This window comes from Pimephales promelas, chromosome 17, assembly GCF_988280905.1.
Source record: "Pimephales promelas chromosome 17, fPimPro1.hap1.1, whole genome shotgun sequence".
Taxonomy (NCBI): domain Eukaryota; kingdom Metazoa; phylum Chordata; class Actinopteri; order Cypriniformes; family Leuciscidae; genus Pimephales; species Pimephales promelas.
The window spans coordinates 34317443-34341015 of record NC_142785.1 but is presented as its reverse complement, the minus strand read 5'-3'; the positions used below and the strand labels follow the sequence as shown (position 1 = coordinate 34341015).

Below are 23573 nucleotides of genomic sequence, written 5' to 3'. Positions count from 1 at the left end.
AGAACTACAGTGGCAGATCCACACTGACACAACAGACCTTCGCTCGATGACTGTAACGTGAAGAACAGATCACTTCACAGACATGTCATTTTTCACATTCAGGTTAGATAAAGCTTTAAGTTTAGGTTTAACTTTAGTTCTTAACCAGACACAATGTTTAGTGTGATTGGAGGAAACGCTGATAAAAAAATATTTTAAAGGAATTACTGTCTGTGGACATTAGATTTTAATATATTATATTTATTATGCTATAATAAAACAGCTATTAACCAGTACTCTACATTATTGCTGTAAAAAATATTCTATTTAAAACAGTACTTAGATTATATTTCCATTTTATTAATATGTTAAAAGTGCAATAACACCGACAGAATGTTCACACTACTTTCTGAATCAATCAGTGTCTCTGACCGAAGCCACAAATAAAACTAATGTCATCCATCCATCATATTAGCATCTTGATATTTACATAGCTTTTAAAATAGTTAAAAACTAAAGAACGTATAAGTTTAGATGTTAGTTGGTAGTCTCTAAAAGAACACTTTAATGCTGCTAATATCACTACGACTAGTCAAACACACACACACACACACACACAAATAATACCTGTAAAATATCCTTCATGATGGCTGCTGCGAGAAACGATGCATTAAAAGAACTTAAACATACATAATCTCAGATAACTGCATATGAATATAAAGAAGATCCAGTGTGTGTATTACAGTGTGTGGATGTACTATGTATTTTGTGTCTATGTAATATATATATATATATATTTGTGCAATAAATTCAGTAAACGTTCAATGTTAAATTCTGTGAGATAGATTAAGTATATTTGCTCTAGAGACATATAATATGAGAGATATGCATTAATATTCCTCATCAATATGAACTTCTGACTTACATGTATCTGTTGCTGTAAATACTGTCCTGGTTCTTGTTCATCTTGTTTGTAGTTTACGGTGTGTGTTGATGTCTGATGGAGACTGAATAAAGAGTCAGTGCGCAGAAAAATGTACTTTTGTAAGTTCAATGCATTGTCCTCATGTATAATGTTCCCCGCTGAATGTGAATGTATTATTGTGTGTTAATAACTGATGCAGATTCAGAGCTGTCAGTCCAGCCCGTTCTCATCTAACTGACCAGACGTCAACATCCGACGCTTTAGGGCACCCTTTATAGTGTCAGTTAGATGACGCTCTCCTAGTGGTCTAACCCTAACCCAACCCTAACCCAACCCTAACCCAACCCTTACCCTAACCTAACCCTTACCCTAACCTAACCCTAACCCAACCCAACCCTAACCCAACCCTTACCCTAACCCTTACCCTACCCCAGACCTAAACCTACCCGCGTCATCTACCTGATGTTAAAGGGTGGCCTAAAGCGTCAGATGTTGACGTCTTGGGATGAGAATGTGTTGGTCTGTCGTATGAGATATTAATAAATCCAAAAATAAACTTAAATCAATAAACCGGATTTTATTATATAACTGATAAAGGTCTAAAGTGCCACGAGACAATAACTGGTGCTCACTTTCAGAGAGAAACTTCTAGAACATCAGCTGAAACACACACACACACACACACACACACACACACTCACACTCACACACACACACACACACTCACACTCTCTCTCTCTCTCTCTCACACACTAACACTCTCTCTCTCACACACACACTCTCTCTCTCTCTCTCTCACACACACACACATATTTTCCACAAGTACAATCTTTAAAAAAAATCAGAAAGCGGTTTTCACAGCGATGACCCATTCCTGGTTCCCAAAGTAGCTTTCAGCGATCAGTTAAAAGATGAAAATGAAAAGAACCAATTTAATTCTTAGTGTATTCTTAGGAATATTATAATAATATAAAGACCATTTTTCCACCATAAAGAATGGGCGGATGTGAAAGGTTCTTCATCGATAACTGGCTTTATCTTTAGGAGTGAAACGATCCTCTCGGGAATCATATTCAGCTCCTGACATTTATAAAGATAAAATGATTGTGAATGCGACAGCATTGTTCCCTCGTTCTTAAAATCTTTCAATTAAAGCAGAGCAGAAAAATGTTTTTATTATAAAGTGCTTCTCATAATGAGCGAAGTGGCATTTCTGAGGAAGATGTCAGTCCTCGTCTTCCTCTCGCACACGGGTTTAAGAGCCTAATTGGCCGAGGAAGAGAGACTCGTTGGCTAATGATCCTGAAAACATGGCAGTCGAGGAGGACTCTCCGTTCTCCATAATGAAGCAAACTTTAGTTAAAGTGGCAGAACCGGCTGAACGTCGTTTACTCACATCTATGGAGCCGCGGGAACGGCTCTCCTCTCCGGAAATGAAGCGATCGGACAGAAAGGAGAGATGATGGAGGAGAGCAGATGTCCTCAAACCCGGACCTTCATCACGAAGAGGAAGACGAGCAGCGAGAGCGGTGACTCTTCTGATAATGTTGACGGACGTGATCATGTGCCGTCCGTCACGGGGAAATCTGACGCATGAAATCACTGTTGAGCAGCTTCTGTTCAAGGCTATGGGGTCAAAGGTCAGCAGTGTTTCATTCAGCGTCTTCATATGATTTTAAGTCGAGTCATCTTCATCTATATAGAGCTCTTACCAACACAGATGTTCCACAGCAGCCTTTAGAGATAACAGGAGATTACAGTCACAGAGTTTAGGCTTTACAGCAGATCTACAATATTGATTCACTTCCGTTGTAAAGATCATTAGTTATTAATTTAGGGGCCGCTTTATAACACGACACCGCTCTAACAGAAAACTCTTAAATTCTCTAATCACAAACTTTAAAAACCTAACCTGTGAGGCCGCTGAGGGCGAGCGCTTTATATCTTCAGTCGTCTTTATATCCACGGCACTGGAGCAATAATACACTCGATTCCCCGTCAGGAGAGCTCACACCTCGTCCAGCTCGGCTCACGGTTCCCACACCGGAGATCTGCAGACGACAGACACGGACTGGAGGCCAAACCAGGATATCTGCTGATTTTTAGATCAATAAGCAATTTAGTTTGATCCAGGACAGGTTTGGTGTCGGCCTGATGGATGACGAGTCTCGCCTGCAGATGTTGAACATGAGCAGGAATATTCCCGGCACACTCGCTGACCACAACAACTAACTGGACGACAGTATTCGAGTATCTGACGGCTGACGAGCGATTATTACGGATCTCAACGTTAAGAAAATCACAGATCGTCTCTGCACAGCAAACTAAAGAGGACATTACACACATCACAGGTTCACTCGATCTGTGTGTGAATGATCTGAATCTGCACCAGATTCCCTCAGATAATGCTTCAGATCTCAGAGGAAAGCCTCTCTCTGTTCTGGACCGACTCGCAGGTTTGACTAGCGTGCTCGACTCGAGGAATCGCAGCAGTTTTGTGCGGTTAACATCTTCACAGCCGATCTGAGCCCGTAGAGGTCACGACCTCACAGGCGTCACGTGTTGAGTCTCAGACACTGAACGAACATCTCGGAGGTGTCCTGCGTTAGCCTGGACTGAGCGGTCACTGCTTTATTGCTCTCCTCATTTGTAAATCGCTTTGGATAAAAGCGTCCGCTAAATGATTAAATGTAAAAAATGTACATGTCCTGATCAAGTGAAATCACAAGAGTCGTCCTGCTGGGAAATTTATCAGATAAAATGGAGTTATTGTTTTCCCTTTAAAGAATCTACTGAAGCAGATCTGTGTCTATTTTCAGCTGTTTGACCTGAAGACAGTCTTGCGCTCAGACTCACATTTGCACTTCAAATGCAGCAGAAACTGAATTAATGCAAAATGAAGAAATGAAATGGGGTGTTTCTGCCCTTCAGGAAACAGAATTCCCAGAGTCTCTCCGATCCATTCGAACATCCCTCTCTCCATGTGTCTGATGAAAGGAAATGAATGCATGTTGCCCCGAGGCCTTCACAATAAGAAGAAAAACATGATTATTTGTAAAGTTATGAGAGAGGAATCACTAAACGATGCACAATAATTCGTGGCACTCGAAGGCTTGATGTCAGTCACTTGTTGTCAAGAGCAGAGACGCTCGTCTGAAAACACAGAAAGTAAGTGCCGTGAGAGAACATGTATTCGCATGTGGCCGTGACTTCAACACCGTATCACATGACTGTCATCTCTTTGGGATTCAGTGAAGTACGCTGGCTCCATGCATATAGTCGAGCGTTGAGCATTAAGCTATGTTTGTGTCACGTCACTTGATGGATGAAAGCTGTTTGTCTGCAGATATTGTACAGGATCGAGTCCTAAAGCGAGGAGCGGGTCCAGTGTGTGACAGCTCTCTGACGAGCCCCTGGAGCTCCTGCTGACAGACAGGGCCTGAGTGCGGAGCTGCACCGTGAGGCCCTGGGCACCTGTCATCGAGCTGCGCCGTGAGGCCTCGTCTCTGCCAGACTGACAGCTGGTTTGGGGGTGCTGGAAACACTTCTCTATTACCCACAATGCCTTTTTCACCGCTGTTACACTCACTACCTCACAAGAACTGTGTGTCGTTTTCACATTTCCCCAGCAGATGTGTGTAGATTTAATCAAACTCCTCTTTAACATGATCAAGGACCAAAACCCCACGAAATACACAGACAGCTGCTGTGGAGGCTTTGAACTCGGAGCCAGAGAAACTCGAGCATGTGTTCCTCTCCGGAGACGCTGCTGACAGATGATGGAAACCAGAGACAACCACAAACAACCACAAACAACCACAAACACACAGAAGGTGAATAAAGTCACACTCCTCTTCTGAGAATACAGTCTCACTCCTCTTCTGGTGTCACTCCTCTTCTGAGAATACAGTCTCACTCCTCTTCTGGTGTCACTCCTCTTCTGAGAATACAGTCTCACTCCTCTTCTGGTGTCACTCCTCTTCTGGCGTCACTCCTCTTCTGATGTCACTCCTCTTCTGGTGTCGCTCCTCTTCTGAGAATACAGTGTCACTCCTCTTCTGGCGTCACTCCTCTTCTGGGGTCACTCCTCTTCTGATGTCGCTCCTCTTCTGGTGTCGCTCCTCTTCTGGTGTCACTCCTCTTCTGGTGTCACTCCTCTTCTGTGAATACAGTGTCACTCCTCTTCTGGTTTCACTCCTCTTCTGGCGTCACTCCTCTTCTGGTGTCGCTCCTCTTCTGTGAATACAGTGTCACTCCTCTTCTGGCGTCACTCCTCTTCTGGTGTCACTCCTCTTCTGGTTTCACTCCTCTTCTGGTGTCACTCCTCTTCTGGCGTCACTCCTCTTCTGGCGTCACTCCTTTTCTGGTGTCACTCCTCTTCTGGTTTCACTCCTCTTCTGGTGTCACTCCTCTTCTGGCGTCACTCCTCTTCTGGTGTCACTCCTCTTCTGTGAATACAGTGTCACTCCTCTTCTGGTGTCACTCCTCTTCTGGTGTCGCTCCTCTTCTGTGAATACAGTGTCACTCCTCTTCTGGTGTCACTCCTCTTCTGTGAATACAGTGTCACTCCTCTTCTGTGAATACAGTGTCACTCCTCTTCTGGTGTCGCTCCTCTTCTGTGAATACAGTGTCACTCCTCTTCTGGTGTCGCTCCTCTTCTGTGAATACAGTGTCACTCCTCTTCTGGTGTCACTCCTCTTCTGGTGTCACTCCTCTTCTGGTGTCACTCCTCTTCTAGTGTCACTCCTCTTGTGGTGTCACTCCCCTTCTAGTGTCACTCCTCTTCTGGTGTCACTCCTCTTCTGGTGTCACTCCTCTTCTGGTGTCACTCCTCTTCTGGTGTCACTCCTCTTCTAGTGTCACTCCTCTTCTGGTGTCACTCCTCTTCTGGTGTCACTCCTCTTCTGGTGTCACTCCACTTCTGGTGTCACTCCTCTTCTGGTGTCACTCCTCTTCTGGTGTCACTCCTCTTCTGGTGTCACTCCTCTTCTAGTGTCACTCCTCTTCTGGTGTCACTCCTCTTCTAGTGTCACTCCTCTTCTGGTGTCACTCCTCTTCTGGTGTCACTCCTCTTCTGGTGTCACTCCTCTTCTGGTGTCACTCCTCTTGTGGTGTCACTCCTCTTCTGGTGTCACTCCTCTTCTGGTGTCACTCCTCTTCTGGTGTCACTCCTCTTCTGGTGTCACTCCTCTTGTGGTGTCACTCCTCTTGTGGTGTCACTCCTCTTCTGGTGTCACTCCTCTTCTAGTGTCACTCCTCTTCTGGTGTCACTCCTCTTCTGGTGTCACTCCTCTTCTGTGAATACAGTATCACTCCTCTTCTGGTGTCACTCCTCTTCTGGTGTCACTCCTCTTCTGGTGTCACTCCTCTTCTGGTGTCACTCCTCTTCTGGTGTAACTCCTCTTCTGTGTCACTGCTCTTCTGGTGTCACTCCTCTTCTGGTGTCACTCCTCTTCTGGTGTCACTCCTCTTCTGGTGTCACTCCTCTTCTGGTGTCACTCCTCTTCTGGTGTCACTCCTCTTCTGGTGTCACTCCTCTTCTGGTGTCACTCCTCTTGTGGTGTCACTCCTCTTCTGGTGTCACTCCTCTTCTAGTGTCACTCCTCTTCTGGTGTCACTCCTCTTCTGGTGTCACTCCTCTTCTGGTGTCACTCCTCTTCTGTGAATACAGTATCACTCCTCTTCTGGTGTCACTCCTCTTCTGGTGTCACTCCTCTTCTGGTGTCACTCCTCTTCTGGTGTCACTCCTCTTCTGGTGTCACTCCTCTTCTGGTGTCACTCCTCTTCTGGTGTAACTCCTCTTCTGTGTCACTGCTCTTCTGGTGTCACTCCTCTTCTGGTGTCACTCCTCTTCTGAGAATACAGTATCACTCCTCTTCTGGTGTCACTCCTCTTCTGGTGTCACTCCTCTTCTTGTGTAACTCCTCTTCTGTGTCACTGCTCTTCTGGTGTCGCTCCTCTTCTGGTGTCACTCCTCTTCTGAGAATACAGTATCACTCCTCTTCTGGTGTCACTCCTCTTCTGGTGTCACTCCTCTTCTTGTGTAACTCCTCTTCTGTGTCACTGCTCTTCTGGTGTCGCTCCTCTTCTGGTGTCACTCCTCTTCTGAGAATACAGTATCACTCCTCTTCTGGTGTCACTCCTCTTCTGGTGTCACTCCTCTTCTTGTGTAACTCCTCTTCTGTGTCACTGCTCTTCTGGTGTCGCTCCTCTTCTGGTGTCACTCCTCTTCTGAGAATACAGTATCACTCCTCTTCTGGTGTCACTCCTCTTCTGGTGTCACTCCTCTTCTGGTGTCACTCCTCTTCTTGTGTAACTCCTCTTCTGTGTCACTGCTCTTCTGGTGTCGCTCCTCTTCTGGTGTCACTCCTCTTCTGAGAATACAGTATCACTCCTCTTCTGTGTCACTGCTCTTCTGGTGTCGCTCCTCTTCTGGTGTCACTCCTCTTCTGAGAATACAGTATCACTCCTCTTCTGGTGTCACTCCTCTTCTGGTGTCACTCCTCTTCTGTGAATACAGTGTCACTCCTCTTCTGGTGTCAATCCTCTTCTGTGAACAGGAGCTGATTGGAGCTCCGCTGGAGAAACTGCAGGATCCTTTAGCAAGGGTCAAAGCTTCACTGTGGGATTTACTGCAAAAGATCTGATTCATACGCCGTAGAAAGATTGAGATGTCAGTGTTAAATCTTGAGTTTTATCAGACGTATGATTTTCTATTTTAGAGTAGTCCTCTTAGTAAGAGCAAGAAGGACTGAATTGGTAACGGTTTAATCCGTCTGTGAGACTGGTTGAGCTTCTGGCGTGTTTGACATTCATACTGACTGTGTGAGCTTCAAAGGTCAAACTCATTCAGGGACACACACCGAGAGCAGATGCGCGTTTGAAATCTGTGCGCTACAAAGCCTGGGTTCTGCCAGCGAGCGGCTCAGTCGATCAAACCCAGCGGGTCCGGCGGCTTTCATCTCTGGACCCGCACACGCAGAAGCACAACACACAGCTGACACACTATTAGAACAGCTTTATTGAGGATCAGTGACGTCAGAGGTACACAAAACATGTCAGAGCTGCTGGGGTCAGTCAGGGGTCAGAGCTGCTGGGGTCAGTCAGGGGTCAGAGCTGCTGGGGTCAGTCAGGGGTCAGATCTACTCGGGTCAGTCTGGGGTCAGAGCTGCTGGGGTCAGTCAGGGGTCAGAGCTGCTGGGGTCAGTCAGGGGTCAGAGCTGCTGGGGTCAGAGCTGCTGGGGTCATTCAGACGTCAGAGCTGCTGGGGTCATTCAGGGGTCAGAGCTGCTGGGGTCATTTAGAGGTCAGAGCTGCTGGGGTCAGTCAGGGTCAGGGCTACTAAGGTCAGAGTTCAGAGCTGCTGGGGTCAGTCAGGGGTCAGAGCTGCTGGGGTCAGTCAGGGGTCAGAGCTGCTGGGGTCAGAGCTGCTGGGTCATTCAGACGTCAGAGCTGCTGGGGTCATTCAGGGGTCAGAGCTGCTGGGGTCATTTAGAGGTCAGAACTGCTGGGGTCATTCAGGGGTCAGAGCTGCTGGGGTCATTCAGGGGTCAGAGCTGCTGGGGTCAGTCAGGGTCAGAGCTACTAAGGTCAGAGTTCAGAGCTGCTGGGGTCAGTCAGGGGTCAGATCTACTGGGGTCAGTCAGGGGTCAGAGCTGCTGGGGTCATTTAGAGGTCAGAGCTGCAGGAGTCAGAGCTACTGGGGTCATTCAGAGGTCAGAGCTGCAGGGGTCATTCAGAGGTCAGAGCTGCTAGGGTCAGAGTTCAGAGATGCTGGGGGTCGGGGGTCAGAGGTGTTCAGAGAGGAAGCTGTAAAGTGTTTCCTGAGGTTTTGCTCCTGATGTTTCCTTAATCACACGCTCATAGTATTGCAGCAACATGTTGAACACGGATCCTGCACAACAGAGGAGGAAAATGACTGATGAAAACCTGCACAAATATGATGTCCAGCATCTGATAATGCCGTGATCTCAGGTGTGTCTCACCTACGCTGGCGTGACGGTGTGTGAAGTGTGTGTGGATGCGGCTAACATCTCGGCGCAGATCAACGTCACCAAACGTGAAGTACATCAAATCACGCTCCGCTTCTGCTGCCGCCATCATCTGCAGAACAGCTACACACACACAGATGCACACACACACAGATGCACACACACACAGATGCACACACACACACAGACAGATACACACACACGTTGAGAACAACAGCCGATAGCAATAACAAATATCCCCACACACACTCTTCATCTGAATTCGGAACGGATCTGATGATGTCAGATGTGAGTTAGAGCCGTTTATGAGAAACTGTATGAGGATCAGTAGAGGAGAGGCAGATGCTCTTCAGTAAAGCGAGAGTTACACACGGTGTTGAGGATGGAAACATATAGCTGTTGCTTTCAGTCGAACCTTTGAGACGAGTGTCTCCTCCAAACGCTCCACATCCCCAGTTTCCCGTCGCAACGGCCGACAGATTCTCCGACTCGACTCCAGGGCGAGCGAAACCACAGAAGGCCTGATGGACAGAGAAAGAGAGAGAGAGAGATCATGAGGGACCATCGCTGAGCCGGACCGACCCTCAGCTGAGTCTCCTTCAGTATCCACACTCATATCTGTGAGGATCTGGTTTATGATCTGCCCCTGGATCAGTGATATTGAATGTCTCTGCAACAGATTCATTCACCATTTAAATTTAATGGACAATGCAAACAGCTCTACAATCTGCAATCAATCAATCATTAATGCTTATTTACTCTGTTTGTCCACAACAATACAAATATTAATTCATCATTAATTAGGTCAGAAAGGAAACGGCAATTACAGTTTCCAGAGCAGATGATTAAAGAGACACATCAAACACAGAAACAGCAACCCTGCGGCTCATCGTTAATAATGCAGGAATAAACCAGACCAGTTTACAGCTGCGAACCGAGTCTCGCCACATGATCAGGGGCTTTCTCTCTTATTGCACAGACGATGTGGGATATTTCGGGATTATGATGAGTGATATCTTGCGATTGACCTTGTTGAGTTCTCTGGTCATGTTGTCGGGGAGAAACTGCTGCAGGAAGTTCCTGTAACGCAGGGCGTCAATGGCGACGATCTCCGTGACCCTGCGCTGCCACTCGTCCCTGCGGACACACACACACACATCAGCGTCTCTGAGAACACACACTCGCAGTCAGACGAGTCGCACATCGGCATCACCTTGGCGTCTGGTCGTCATGGTTACCGTCCCATCGGTAGGTGTGCGAGTATCCCGAGTATCTGCTGAACCGCTCTGTTCCTGTTTAATACAACAGAGTCATATTCACACTTGAGCTGAATAACGGCTATAGCGAATGTAGAGCAACATGAACTTGACAACACCGACAGTTATTCTCCTGTTTATATCCAGTTATTCTCCTGTCTCCTGTCTGTCATCATGAAACTATGTGATGATATCTAGGGGAAGACCTCAGACGCCGCTGGCAGACGGTCGGTTTAGCCAGTCCGTCTGCTTCCTGACCTGAGCCCCAGATTGTCACGTTTGAATATTTGCCATATTACTAAAGAGAATAGCAGCACCATGCCAGGAGGGACGTTACAAGTGCCTGACATTGCACTTATCTGACCGTTATCAGTTTGTAGCAGTAAATGAAGAGATGTCTTATCCATCACGAGTTCAGTATGGCGTCCCACAAGGCTCAGTACTAGGACCGCTGCTGTTCACTCTGTACACGCTGCCATTAGGAGATACTATCATTAGGAAACATGGAATAAGCTTTCACTCTTATGCTGATGATACTCAGCTTTATATTTCTTCGCACCCGACAAAACTTACCCATTCACAAAATTTAATTGAATGCACAGCTGATATAAAACATGTCCTACTACTTATTTCTGAAAAAAAAAAAGGAATTTCTAATGATTGGACCAAAAACCTCCTCACGTCATAACCTACAATACTGTCTGACACTCGACGGCTGCTCTGCCAAGTCTTGGTCGTCGGTTAGGAACCTGTGTGTGTGTGTGTGTGTGTGTGTGTGTGCTCTTTTCTAAATTGTGACATGTCCTCAATGACAAATGCGGAACAGTTAGTTGATGTGTTCATGTCATCAAGGCTGGATGACTGTAATGCTCTACTGGGTGGTTGTCCTGCACACTTAATAAACAAACTCCAGCTGGTCCAAAACGCAGCCGCTCCAGATCTTACCAGAACCAGGAAGTATGACCCTATTAGCCCGGTTCTGTCAACCCTGCATTGGCTGCCTATTAAACATTGTATACATTTTAAAATATTGCTGATTACTTTTAAAGCACTGAATGGTTTATCTCCAGTACTAGAGCGAGCTCTTAACGCTTATAGTCCTTCACGTCTATTACGATCTCCAAACTCCGGCCAGTTGATAATGCCTATAACAGTGGTTCCCGAGCACGTTCCTGGAGGCCCCAACACTACACGTTTTCAATCTCTCCTTGGTCTGACACACCCACTTCAGGTCTTGGAGTCTCTACTAATGAGCTGACGACCGGAATCAGGTGCGTTTGAGAAATGAGCGGGGCCTCCAGAAATCTCTGACCTGGAATATCAAACACAACTGCTGGCTGTAGACGCTTTTCCAATTCGGCATGTAAATGACTAAAAATTCGGTATTATGCTGCCAGACAAGTATCTGTACCTTAGAATGACCACACGCCTGCGCGGAAATATATTATGATGCACATACCTACAGTATAGCCTAACGCATAATATCAGTCGATCACCTGACGTCGAGGAGCTGAGAGTCTAATCGGATCACAGACTCCTGGCAGCAGCGGCGGCGGGTCCGCCCGGCATCGACCCGAACCGCAGAACCACAGATAAGCTCATTGTCTTTATTGGAGAGGAAATGAGATAAACGCATTCCTGCTGGGAAGAATTCCTGCTCATGTGACCTTCAGAGGAGTCTGGGCTTTGTGTGTTTCTGAAGCGTCTTCAGTGACCGATGCTGGAGTCTCTGACAGATTAAAGGTCATCTGAACATCGGCTAAACTGAGCATCGGTCCCGCGAGAGCATCATCATCTTCGTCATCTTCATCATCATGGTCTCAGGTTTAATGTCAGGCCTTTGTCTCAAACACCAGCTTTATTCAGAGACGGCCTGCGATTAAAAGGATTCAAATCAGCAACTGGGACGTTCCTGTCGTGTGTGTGTGTGTGTGTGTGTGTTCTGCGTCGGTGAGTCACTGATCTCCATCTCTCACTGAAGCCTGACAGGGCAGACGCTCCGCAATCAGCCGCAATTCAATTAACCGAAGCCACTTTGGCAAATTTCTTTACAGCTACAAGATCCATTTTAGCCATCGATGTCTGAGAGCCGAGCGGGGAATATGATTTTAGAGATAGAGGGCGGGAGAGAGAGAGAGAGAGACACTGTAATAGAGGAGATGTCGCGGCCCGGTGCATTAGCATTAGCCCAGCGACTCCAGTCGGCTCTTAGAGACGTGATTAATTCTGCAGGACCGTAATAAAGTTAAGAGCTGTAAGTGGCGGGAGGGGGGCGGGGCCTGAAGGTGACTCCATGGAGACGAGATGACTGGGGGGGCGGGGCCTGAAGGTGACTCCATGGAGACGAGATGACTGGGGGGGCGGGGCCTGAAGGTGACTCCATGGAAACAAGATGACCGGGGGGCGGTGCCTGGAGGGCGGAGCCTACAGGTGACTCCATGGAGACGAGATGACGGACAGCTGAGGTAAGAATACTGATCAGAGGAAGAGGACGACGAGTCCTTCTGCTACAGTCGACGAGGAGGCCGAAACAGGTCTGTCGTGTGTGTGTGTGTGTGTGTGTGTGTGTGTTATGCTGAAGATTCCAGCGCTACATTAGTGCAAACGCCCGCCTTCCAGTGTTCCCTCCTTCAGGACGCGACTGTGATGAAGAGCAGCGGACGAAGAGTTATGAGTTACACTGATGTGTGTGTAGCTGACTGAACCATCTGAGGACATTGAGACACACACACACACACACACACACACACACTGCAACCTTTATGAGCACTTAAGAAATGAAGGATTTTTGTAGACATCAGCATTCTGGAACATCAACGCAAACTTCTTTCTTACACCATCTGAGTGATCCAGAGAAAGTGCAGTGACGAACGCGTCTCATGAGAACACACACCAGAGCCGCTCTCACGGGTCACTGACGCTGCTTACTCACGCACACGGGTCAGATCACGCACAGTAAAAACTTTGAAATATAAGCCAAATTGTCCTGGAATCGTTCATCACAGCTCCACTTCAGTCGGAACAGGAGGAACCCTTTACAACTGTAAATGGGAAAGACATCGAAATAAAACCCTGATGATTGCGAACACTAATGTCAGAAGACACGAACGGCCTTCATGAGCACTTCAGAAATGAAGGGTTTTAGGAGAACGTCACCATCAGGGACAGACAGCAATCACACACACACACACACACACACACACACACAGACTGATTGAGTCTCAGCGGGTTTGAAGGTTCGAGTGCTGATTACACTCCACAGGGATCTCAGCGTGTTCTTCTGTGTTTGTTCACCTGTGATGATCAGACACTCGTTGTCCTCCAGCGCTTCAGTGAAGAGGCGAGCAGCGATCAGCTCCGGGTTTATCAGGAAACGGATTTCCTCCTGAACCAGACCAGAACCGGTCACTCCGCCCCCGACAAACCTGTTGGCAAAGTCCACCTGCAGAAAACACACACACACACACAGACTATATATATATGCGTGTGGTGAGGCGTGTGGTCAAGCGTGTGTGTGTGTGTGTCACCTGCAGCATGCCGTAGCCCTGCTCCTCTATGGTTCCTTCAGAGCAGATGTGAAGTTTGCTGAACTGCTTCTCTGAGCTAAAACACATCATGAGCATTTACTGGCTTGTGGGAGATGAAACGGCTCAGAGTGTGTGAAGATGAGTCTCACCTGGCCCACGAGGGCGGACGCTGCAGACACTGTCTGGTGTAAGTTATGAGACCGGTGGGCCCTCGGGAACAAAACACACACACACACACGGAGTTAGCCAGCGATCTGTGAGCGAGCGGCGCGTCGAACACTCAAAGCTAAACTCACTTTGCTGCGTGATCCGCTGGAAGTACCACAGAAGGGTTTTGAGCTTCTGCTGTTTGCTCGGGGACGACCCTTCAAACAACCTACAAAACACACACACCACATCAGATGGAAGACTGCGTCTAATATTTCATATTCATATCCACAACGACAGCCACAGTTGATGTGCGGTGCGTTTGGAGACACAAATGCTAACAATCTAAACTCGTGTCAAACGTCTCTTCCATCACTATTTCATTTCATTGAATGTAATTATCATTTGGTTATTTATTAAGCAGTTGTGTCGCAGTCAGTCAGGTTTCAGTAGAGGTCTCAGTCATGTCCATCGAGTATCAGCCGTCATCCTCTCACACACTGATCTGAGGACGCGCACCTGTTGAAGTTGATGTCCGGATAGCTGCTGCGAGAGTTGCGTGGAGGAAAAGTGCAGAAGAAGGCGTTCGCCAGCAGACTCGAGACCTGCTCCTGCGAGAGCGTGACGGAGACGCATCGCTGAACGCTCAGCAGCGGGATCGGCTAAACACACACACAACAGATATTATTAACAACATCCTTCTCAAACACTAAAAATGCTCTTCACTATTGGCAAAGGCAACTGCAATGTGGAGAATCAGTGGGTGGACACTTGATCAACTAATCAATGAGTGCTGGAGTGTTCGCTCTGGAGGCTCTGGTGTGTGTTGTGAGTGATGGAGGTTGTGGTGTGTTTTGTGTTTTGTGTGTGATTGAGATGGAGGTTGTGGTGTGTTTTGTGTGTGTGTTGTGAGTGATGGAGATGGAGGTTGTGGTGTGTTTGTGTGTGTTTTGTGAGTGATTGTGATGGAGGTTGTGGTGTGTTTTGTGTGTGATGGAGGTTGTGGTACCTGTGTGAAGAGGCTCGGCGCTCTCAGTGCCAGCTGTGCCATGGCTGGAAGCAGCTTCCCAAACATCTGCTTTGCTTCTGACCCCTGCAGACCCTGGACAGACACGGACATCCAATAATCAGAATCAGACATTGGATTTCACAGCCGGGCGCAGATGAACACTGGGTTGTGTGTGTGCTTGCGCATCTGTGGGAGATCAGGCCTGTTTCTGTCATGTGTTTCTTTACTCTGTAATATTGTGGAACATTTGACTTACTATCCTGGATTGACTCCATTATATGAGAACTGAACTGAGCTGGACGATGACATCACGGTTTTCTCCAGAGCACATATATATATATATAAATTAACTAAATAACTTTTTTCCAACAGCAATGGAGCATCACTGAACTGACTTACGCCCGTTTCACACATACTCCGTTTGCAGTGCGTATGCGGTCCGTATTTTTTTCCGTACCCATGTAACAGGTTAGAGCTTTCACACTGCACGCGGATGCAGTCCGTCGATCCGTTCCAGTTGCGGTGCGTATACAGCAGTGCAGAGATCGTTTCCGTACCGAGTCTATTTCTGCTGTGCTGCAAACGCAGAAATAAAGTGACAGCGCACGGTTCGTCGTCAAAATGAACTCAGATTGACCTCGAAATGTAGTAGTTTCACCATAAATGCATTTAATTCAATAAAATGTAGTAATCTCTCCATAAAGGTATTTAATTGTTTCATATTTTTTACTTTAAAACATCTTAATATACAAGTAATGCATGGAATTGTATGCATTCGTTGTTTAAATCGTGTTTAAACGAGCATGCGTCCATTCAAGTTTGTAAAAGAGAATCGCAAAGCCATGGCAAAACTTTTATTTTAAAAAAAGTTACTGCATATGGTGAACATATTTTGATTACCAAAAACCAGGACACATGGCCCAGAAAACAAATGATACTCGAAGTTTACTCAAAGATGCCTTATTAATTTCAATACAATTAAAATAGGCTATGCCCCCTCTGTGGATATAGAAAATTGTTGTATTAAGACACAAATTCAGATAGGCTTCTCAGAGGATACTCAACATGTTTTATTATGACAGGTTGGTTTAAAAAATAATGAATAAAATAAAATGATTAAAAAATAATGTCTCTTCTGTGTTAGAAAAATAAATATATCAATATGAATTAACTAAAAGAAATACCTTCAAATTGAACAAAAATACCTCTCACAAACGTACAAAAACAAACTAGTTTCCTTCCTCTTTATCATGTTTTTCCTCCTCATCCTCCTTGTTTGCTCATCTCCTATATTTAGCTGTAAAGCTGATCTTTTCCAGCGGTTTTTTTTTTTTTTTTTTTTGAAAACCAGGACATCACTTTATAAAAAACGGCCAGGAAGGACGTGAAAACAGGACTGGGATAACAGGACTGTTGGTCACTGGTCACGCTATTGCTGCATAACTTCTGATTTTGAAATAAAAATAGCGAGTGTTTGTGGTACAGCTCACGCACTGCAAACGCAGCATATGTGAAAGCACTTTAGCGCGTGCGGCTCCTGTACCGGATACGCACCGCAACACTCACCGCATACGCACTGCAAACGGAGTATGTGTGAAACGGGCGTTAAGCTGGACTGTGACGCTTTTTTCTTCTAGAGAGAAACTTTAATTATATTCCTGTTCTCTCTGTAAATCTGCTCTGAAACACTCTGTGCTGTAAAAAGCGCTATATAAATAAAGGTTGTGTGTGTGTGTGTGTGTGTGTGTGTGTGTGTGTCCTCCAGAGACATGGAGATCAGCACAGAAACTCAAACTGCCGGTCAATCAAGAGCCAGAAAATGATTTCATGTCCTGTTCGGAGGCAGGTTTCTCCTGCTCTGTAAACACACACACACACACACACACACACACACACACACACACACACACAGCTACTGCATTTTTATTCTAATTTACAGACAATCCATGACAAGCAGAAATTCATTTCATCAAGACGGACCTTCAGAGCTTTTAGAGTTTGACACTAACGAGCAGAAGAAATGCAGGCGCTCTTCAGAGCTGTCCGACCAAACCATCACACGACGGGAACCAGGCGGCCGTAAAATCAGCGGCTCCATCTCTGCTCTCACACACACACACACACACACACACGGCCCAATCAGCAGTTTATGGCATGAGCACTGACACACACACACACACAGTGTCAGTCTATCACAGATGATAGTTACTCCGCTCTTGTTTACGATGGCACGTCAGAGGCATCAATCTACAGCGCATTTCATCAGCTTTCCCATCGGATTAAAACCCGTCCGGGAACAAATGCAGACGAAGAACTCCAACGAGCCCGTTCAGCTCAGGACAAACGTGCAGACGACCCCGAACAGGTCGTAAATAACGGTGGCGCTTCCATCATAAACCCAGAGCCGGTCGAGAGCCAGCTGAGACTCAGGAACAGACCAACACACACACACACACACACACACACACACACACACACGCACGATTACAACATCTGACCACACATCCCTCATCCTAATCTCACATCGAGACGTCGAGTCGTACAGGAATTAACATGCTGTGTGTGTGTCATTCAGATATCAGCAAGAAAACAAACAATCAGACTCTGTCAATCAAATAAGTTACACCGCCAAACTGCACCTGTCAATCAAACTGCACCTGTCAATCAAACTGCACCTGTCAATCAAAGCGCGTCTCATTCATCTTCACACTCGCTTCTATTAAACATCTCCACCACTAACATCGTTAACTGTTGAAGTGGACACACACTCACACACACCTTTCTTTTACTGTCAGTCCGCAGCCGGAGGAACACACATACACACACACACACACCTTTCCTTTGACATCTGAGATCTGCTTCTCTTGAACTGTCATACGTCATGAGAAATATGAAGAATATTTTGATTTGAGATAAACTTCATTGTACTCCCCAGTCCTGAAATGACATCATCACAACACTGACATCACAGGCTCATTAGCATATGACCACCTCATTAGCATATGACCACCTCATTAGCATATGACCACCTCATTAGCATATGACCACCTCATTAGCGTTGTGCAGCGATCAGCAGGAACACACACTCGTGTTCCTCATCGTTTCATTTATTACTAGAGAGGGTGGAAAATGACCATCAAAAACTGATTAATTAAAACAACAATTACAAGCAGAGCGTTGGGAAATACACCATTAAATATACGTTATGAGATAATCAGTTTCCAAAGAAATATGATCAGTAATATCTGCACTGCAATCTCCAGAATATAAACCGACTATATTTCACTGTGAAATGCTGAAGATTCATAACGACCTGAGTTTTGATGATGTCATCATCTCACTGACGGAAACACACACCCAGGCTGAGCTGAAATTACCAATAAACTCAGTAAAATCACATTTGATCTTTTCTAAAGAAAAGAAATTCATATTTTCATATGTCAGGCGGTGTCAGAATGAAGGCCATCTGTCAGTCTGAAGTCTGCTTGTGTGTGTAGCGTTCCCGCGCAGTGTGTGTGACGCCGCGAGCGATTAGCGAGATTGAGGAACCGCGTGACGATCACCGGCGACGGCTTCCTGCCCCTCGCGCATCGATCCCTCTTCCGCTCGCTCTCGCCGTTATTAATTAAAACTATTGACTGAAGGGTTGCAACAATTCAAAGGAAAACAAAGTGTTTTATGACGACCTGTACCATAAATAACACCGAATCAATAACAGGACGCTCGCGTTCACTGATACTAGCGGTGCAGAGGCAGGAGAGTCACATGACTGAACACAGCTGAGTGTGTGTGTGTGTGTGTGTGTGTGTGTGTGTGTGTGTTACAGGCGTCGTGTCTCACCGTACAGTATGAGTGCAGTGCAGTGAAGTGTGTGTGTGTGTGTGTGTGTGTGTGTGTGTGTGTTACAGGCGTGTCTCACCGTACAGTATGAGTGCAGTGCAGTGAAGTGTGTGTGTGTGTGTGTGTGTGTGTGTGTGTTACAGGCGTGTCTCACCGTACAGTATGAGTGCAGTGCAGTGAAGTGTGTGTGTGTGTGTGTGTGTGTTACAGGCGTCTCTCACCGTACAGTATGAGTGCAGTGCAGTGAAGTGTGTGTGTGTGTGTGTGTGTGTGTGTGTGTGTGTTACAGGCGTCGTGTCTCACCGTACAGTATGAGTGCAGTGCAGTGAAGTGTGTGTGTGTGTGTGTGTGTGTGTGTGTTACAGGCGTGTCTCACCGTACAGTACGAGTGCAGTGCAGTGAAGTCCCACCCCTTCGCTCGGTCAGGGTTATATCTCAGGATGGCGTCCTGGAGAGTTTGAAAAAGACATATAACATATTTGAAAAAGGTTAAATCTTGAATTAAGTGTGAGAAGCAGCTTCACGTCCTGCAGAGAGTGTGTGTGTGTGTGTGTGTTCATCACTGGTGGAGCTCTGCTGCCCTCATCTGGACAAACCAGGACACCACAACACCTTTCATTCATTAGCACTTATCTTAATGAGGTCAAGACAGACTAATATTGATTAACTATAAACCTAATTTCAATGAATACTGATTGACCAAACCTTTTTGCATCTTTAAAATTTCAATAAAACAATATGATTCATTCTTCCAAATTATGAATCATTCTTCCAAATTAGGGACATTGAGTCATATTTAGTTCATTTGTAAAGGTTAATTTATAGCTGATGATGTTCACACACACACACACACACACACTGACACAGAAGGCATTGAGTAAAACCAAGCAAATCTGTGTGAGTTCAGAGGGGAGGAAGTGACATCACCTTCACATCGAGAGAAGACGTGAACGGGGTGCTCAGGGATCGGGCGATCAAATCCCATCGGCTCTGGAGAGTCTGCAAACATTCACACAAACAACATCACAGTAATGAAGCCACTGCAGGAACGTGTGTGTGTGTGTGTGTGTGTGTCTGACCGTTTGGTCCACAGGGAACAGATTGTGTATGTGAGAGTGTGTGTGGAACAGTTTGTGGATGTGAGTGTGTGTGTCTGACCGTTCGGTCCACATAGAAGGGCAGTTTGACGTGGGAATCGTCCCAGCTGTCGCTCCGAGTCTCTGGAAACGGCACCGGAACCTCCTCAGGATCCAAACGCTCCGTCTGGAAGACAACCGGCGAAACCGTTACAAACCCTGAGTTTCCCAGACTCCTCACTGACGGTTCCTTATCCGGTCTGACTGATCATGACCGTAACTCACCCGGGTCATGACCGTAACTCACCCGGGTCATGACCGTAACTCACCCGGGTCATGACCGTAACTCACCCGGGTCATGACCGTAACTCACCCGGATCATGACCGTAACTCACCCGGGTCATGACCGTAACTCACCCGGATCATGACCGTAACTCACCCGGGTCATGACCGTAACTCACCCGGGTCATGACCGTAACTCACCCGGATCATGACCGTAACTCACCCGGGTCATGACCGCAACTCACCCGGGTCATGACCGCAACTCACCCGGGTCATGACCGTAACTCACCCGGATCATGACCGTAACTCACCCGGGTCATGACCGTAACTCACCCGGGTCATGACCGTAACTCACCCGGATCATGACCGTAACTCACCCGGGTCATGACCGTAACTCACCCGGATCATGACCGTAACTCACCCGGATCATGACCGTAACTCACCCGGATCATGACCGTAACTCACCCGGGTCATGACCGTAACTCACCCGGATCATGACCGTAACTCACCCGGGTCATGACCGTAACTCACCCGGGTCATGACCGTAACTCACCCGGGTCATGACCGTAACTCACCCGGATCATGACCGTAACTCACCCGGGTCATGACCGTAACTCACCCGGGTCATGACCGTAACTCACCCGGGTCATGACCGTAACTCACCCGGATCATGACCGTAACTCACCCGGGTCATGACCGCAACTCACCCGGGTCATGACCGTAACTCACCCGGATCATGACCGTAACTCACCCGGGTCATGACCGTAACTCACCCGGGTCATGACCGTAACTCACCCGGGTCATGACCGTAACTCACCCGGGTCATGACCGTAACTCACCCGGGTCATGACCGTAACTCACCCGGATCATGACCGAAACTCACCCGGGTCATGACCGCAACTCACCCGGGTCATGACCGTAACTCACCCGGGTCATGACCGTAACTCACCCGGGTCATGACCGTAACTCACCCGGGTCATGACCGTAACTCACCCGGGTCATGACCGTAACTCACCCGGGTCATGACCGTAACTCACCCGGATCATGACCGTAACTCACCCGGGTCATGACCGCAACTCACCCGGATCATGACCGTAACTCACCCGGATCATGACCGTAACTCACCCGGATCATGACCGTAACTCACCCGGGTCATGACCGTAACTCACCCGGATCATGACCGTGTGCCCGTCAGCGGGTCTGAGGGGCGGTAAGGAGCCACTGCATGCCGGCGCCCTCCTCAGGTCAGCGAGAGTAACATCCTGACTGATGACATCACTGCTGAGCGCCTTCCCATCAGCCCCTGCTGCAGCCCTGCGAAGAGCGAATCAGGGTTGAGGAGCCAATCACATGATCAGAGACTCAAGCTGCTGTTAATGTGTGTTACAAGCTACACAAGATCTACATAAATACAATAACAAATACAGTCAATTAAATTTACACATTTTGTTGTACATTTTTCATATGATGCAGCCCGTCTTCTAACGAATACACGTAAACATGAGCATGCAACTCCAAGACTTTCTTCACTCCAGTGGCTTCCAGTTTCTTAGTTTTTTAACTAAGAACTAAGAAAAAATAAAGTTTTTTAATTTTTTTAAATTTTAAATGTGTTTTCTCTGGAAAGCACTTTGGTTCACCTTGAGTGTTGTAAAGTTATAAATGTTGATAACAATGATAACAATTCTAAACCTGATGGAATATTTGATGAAACAGCAGGTCTTTAGGAGAGCTTCCTAAATACAAACTTTGTCTAATTGCATTAAAAGACGTTTAGTAAAAAAGAGGATCTTGCAGAACATAAAGTTGGTTCTTCAGTGATTCAGTCCAACAGGGAATGCCATTAATGACACCTGTGAACAACACTAGATCAAATCTAGATTTGACAGAGAATTGACCAGATAAGACAAGATAAGACCAGATGAGACCAGACAATACGAGATAAGACCAGACGAGGCCAGATAATCATAAGACCATATGAGACTAGATAAGACCAGACGAGGCCAGATAAGACCAGATGAGGCCAGATGAGACCAGATGAGACCAGACAATACGAGATAAGACCAGACGAGGCCAGATGAGACCAGCTTCGGCTTGATTGTGCTGTTTTTAGCGTCCATCACTTTAACAAACTTGCACCTTGGAACTTGTTTCAAAGTTTGCGTTCTCGAGCACCGAACACTGTTGTTTAAATGAACAGCTGGAGCACATTAAAAGTGTCGTGTTTATAGCGGCCCCCAAGTTAATGACTAATGATCTTTGCAACGGAAGTGAATCTATCAAAAATAACTTTATCTGGACAATAACTTTATTGTTTATCTATATTGTTAAAGTGCAGTATAAGTGAAGGCGACTCGACTCAGAGCTCAAATGAGTGTTTGTGATTGGCTCTTCCACTTTCAGACAGGAGTACTTCCTGTCAGGGATTAGCAAAAACTGACAGAGCATTTAATCACAAACTCACGCGAATCTGCGGAAGATCGAGCCGATCCTGCATCTGATCCTCATCATCCTCATCACTTCTGTCAGGTTCTACAACAACATCAGCAGCTTTAGCACCAAACCTGAAACCATCATCACACTGATCAGACGAGATTACAGATTACCGACCGCGGAGGCCCTCAGGAGCCCGAACACACACGTCACGAGGAACACCGCGACACACACGTGCACAAGCACCGAGTTGGGGTCCGACTCCGGGTCCACGTCCATCACTGTCGCACTCACTTCCACTGTAACCTCAGTCACTTTCACTTTCCGTTTCACAGAACAGCTGCTCGTCATAAAACTGCATGATGTTTACGGTGTGTATCGAATTAATTGGCAAGGATCTGAATCATGCAATAGTTGCCATGGACACAGAAATAGCAAAGATTAAAAACTAAACTCTCCAGAAACTTTTTCTACAAACGCTCATCATGAATATTAATTAAGTATCGTAACGGTCGCCGCTCTGATTGGCGCTCGCCGTCACCAGCGCATCTCTGCTGTCCAATGAGAACACAGAGCGTTATTCACCTGCTGCTAGTGAAGAAGTGTGTGGTTCTGCGCGCCTCCGGATCAGAACCGGCTCGTCTGGGCTGGACCCTCGCGGGGTCGCGCTCTGGAGAGTTCGAGAGGTCAGGGTGAGCTGAGCTCTTCCGGGTCACACTGGGCTTCTTCTGCAGCCAGAGATCCAGAGAGATCTGACTGCTTTTCCCCGGGATCTGTCTCTTCCTCTGGAGTTTAGATGAACTGTCAGGACGAACGGCTTCTTTTCTTCGGTTTTCTGCATCTTCAGGCCTGTTTAAAAGAAATCACATTATAAATGATAATTTAGAGAAAGTTCAGCTGTTAAAGTTTGTTTCTTCTTTAGCTGTACTTGTGTTCAGACTCCAGCGGCCTCTGGCGCTTCTTCAGCGGCTCGCAGTCTGACATCTGAGGAGAAAGAGAAAGAAACCTCTGATATAATTCACTGGAGAGTATCACGACGTGTATAACACACAGCAACGGTCCCGTCGTGCTCTAGGTTACTATTTCCTGCAGTAATCAGATCACACTC

The 23573-nt window shown here is 46.7% G+C and overlaps 1 protein-coding gene across 2 annotated transcripts; it reads right to left on the bottom strand.

Annotated features, from left to right (window-relative positions):
* Window positions 1-7907: 7907 nt before the first annotated feature.
* Window positions 7908-23528, bottom strand: LOC120487118 (poly(ADP-ribose) glycohydrolase). Of its 2 annotated transcripts, none has more exons than XM_089122461.1 (17): window positions 23394-23528; window positions 23051-23314; window positions 21202-21346; window positions 19833-19937; window positions 19602-19673; window positions 19051-19122; window positions 14835-14927; window positions 14345-14487; window positions 13975-14054; window positions 13828-13888; window positions 13679-13754; window positions 13446-13593; window positions 10109-10187; window positions 9924-10032; window positions 9311-9416; window positions 8890-9018; window positions 7908-8798 (listed from the first exon to the last, which is right to left on the bottom strand). In XM_089122461.1, exons 1-17 carry the CDS (start codon window positions 23447-23449, stop codon window positions 8692-8694), a joined length of 1845 nt encoding a protein of 614 aa, XP_088978587.1. In that variant the 5' UTR covers window positions 23450-23528; the 3' UTR covers window positions 7908-8691. The 2 variants fall into 2 exon arrangements, with proteins under 2 accessions (XP_088978587.1, XP_088978588.1); XM_089122462.1 differs by lacking the exons at window positions 23051-23314; window positions 23394-23528 and adding exons at window positions 22497-22564; window positions 22643-22772.
* Between the last annotated feature and the right edge of the window lie 45 nt (window positions 23529-23573).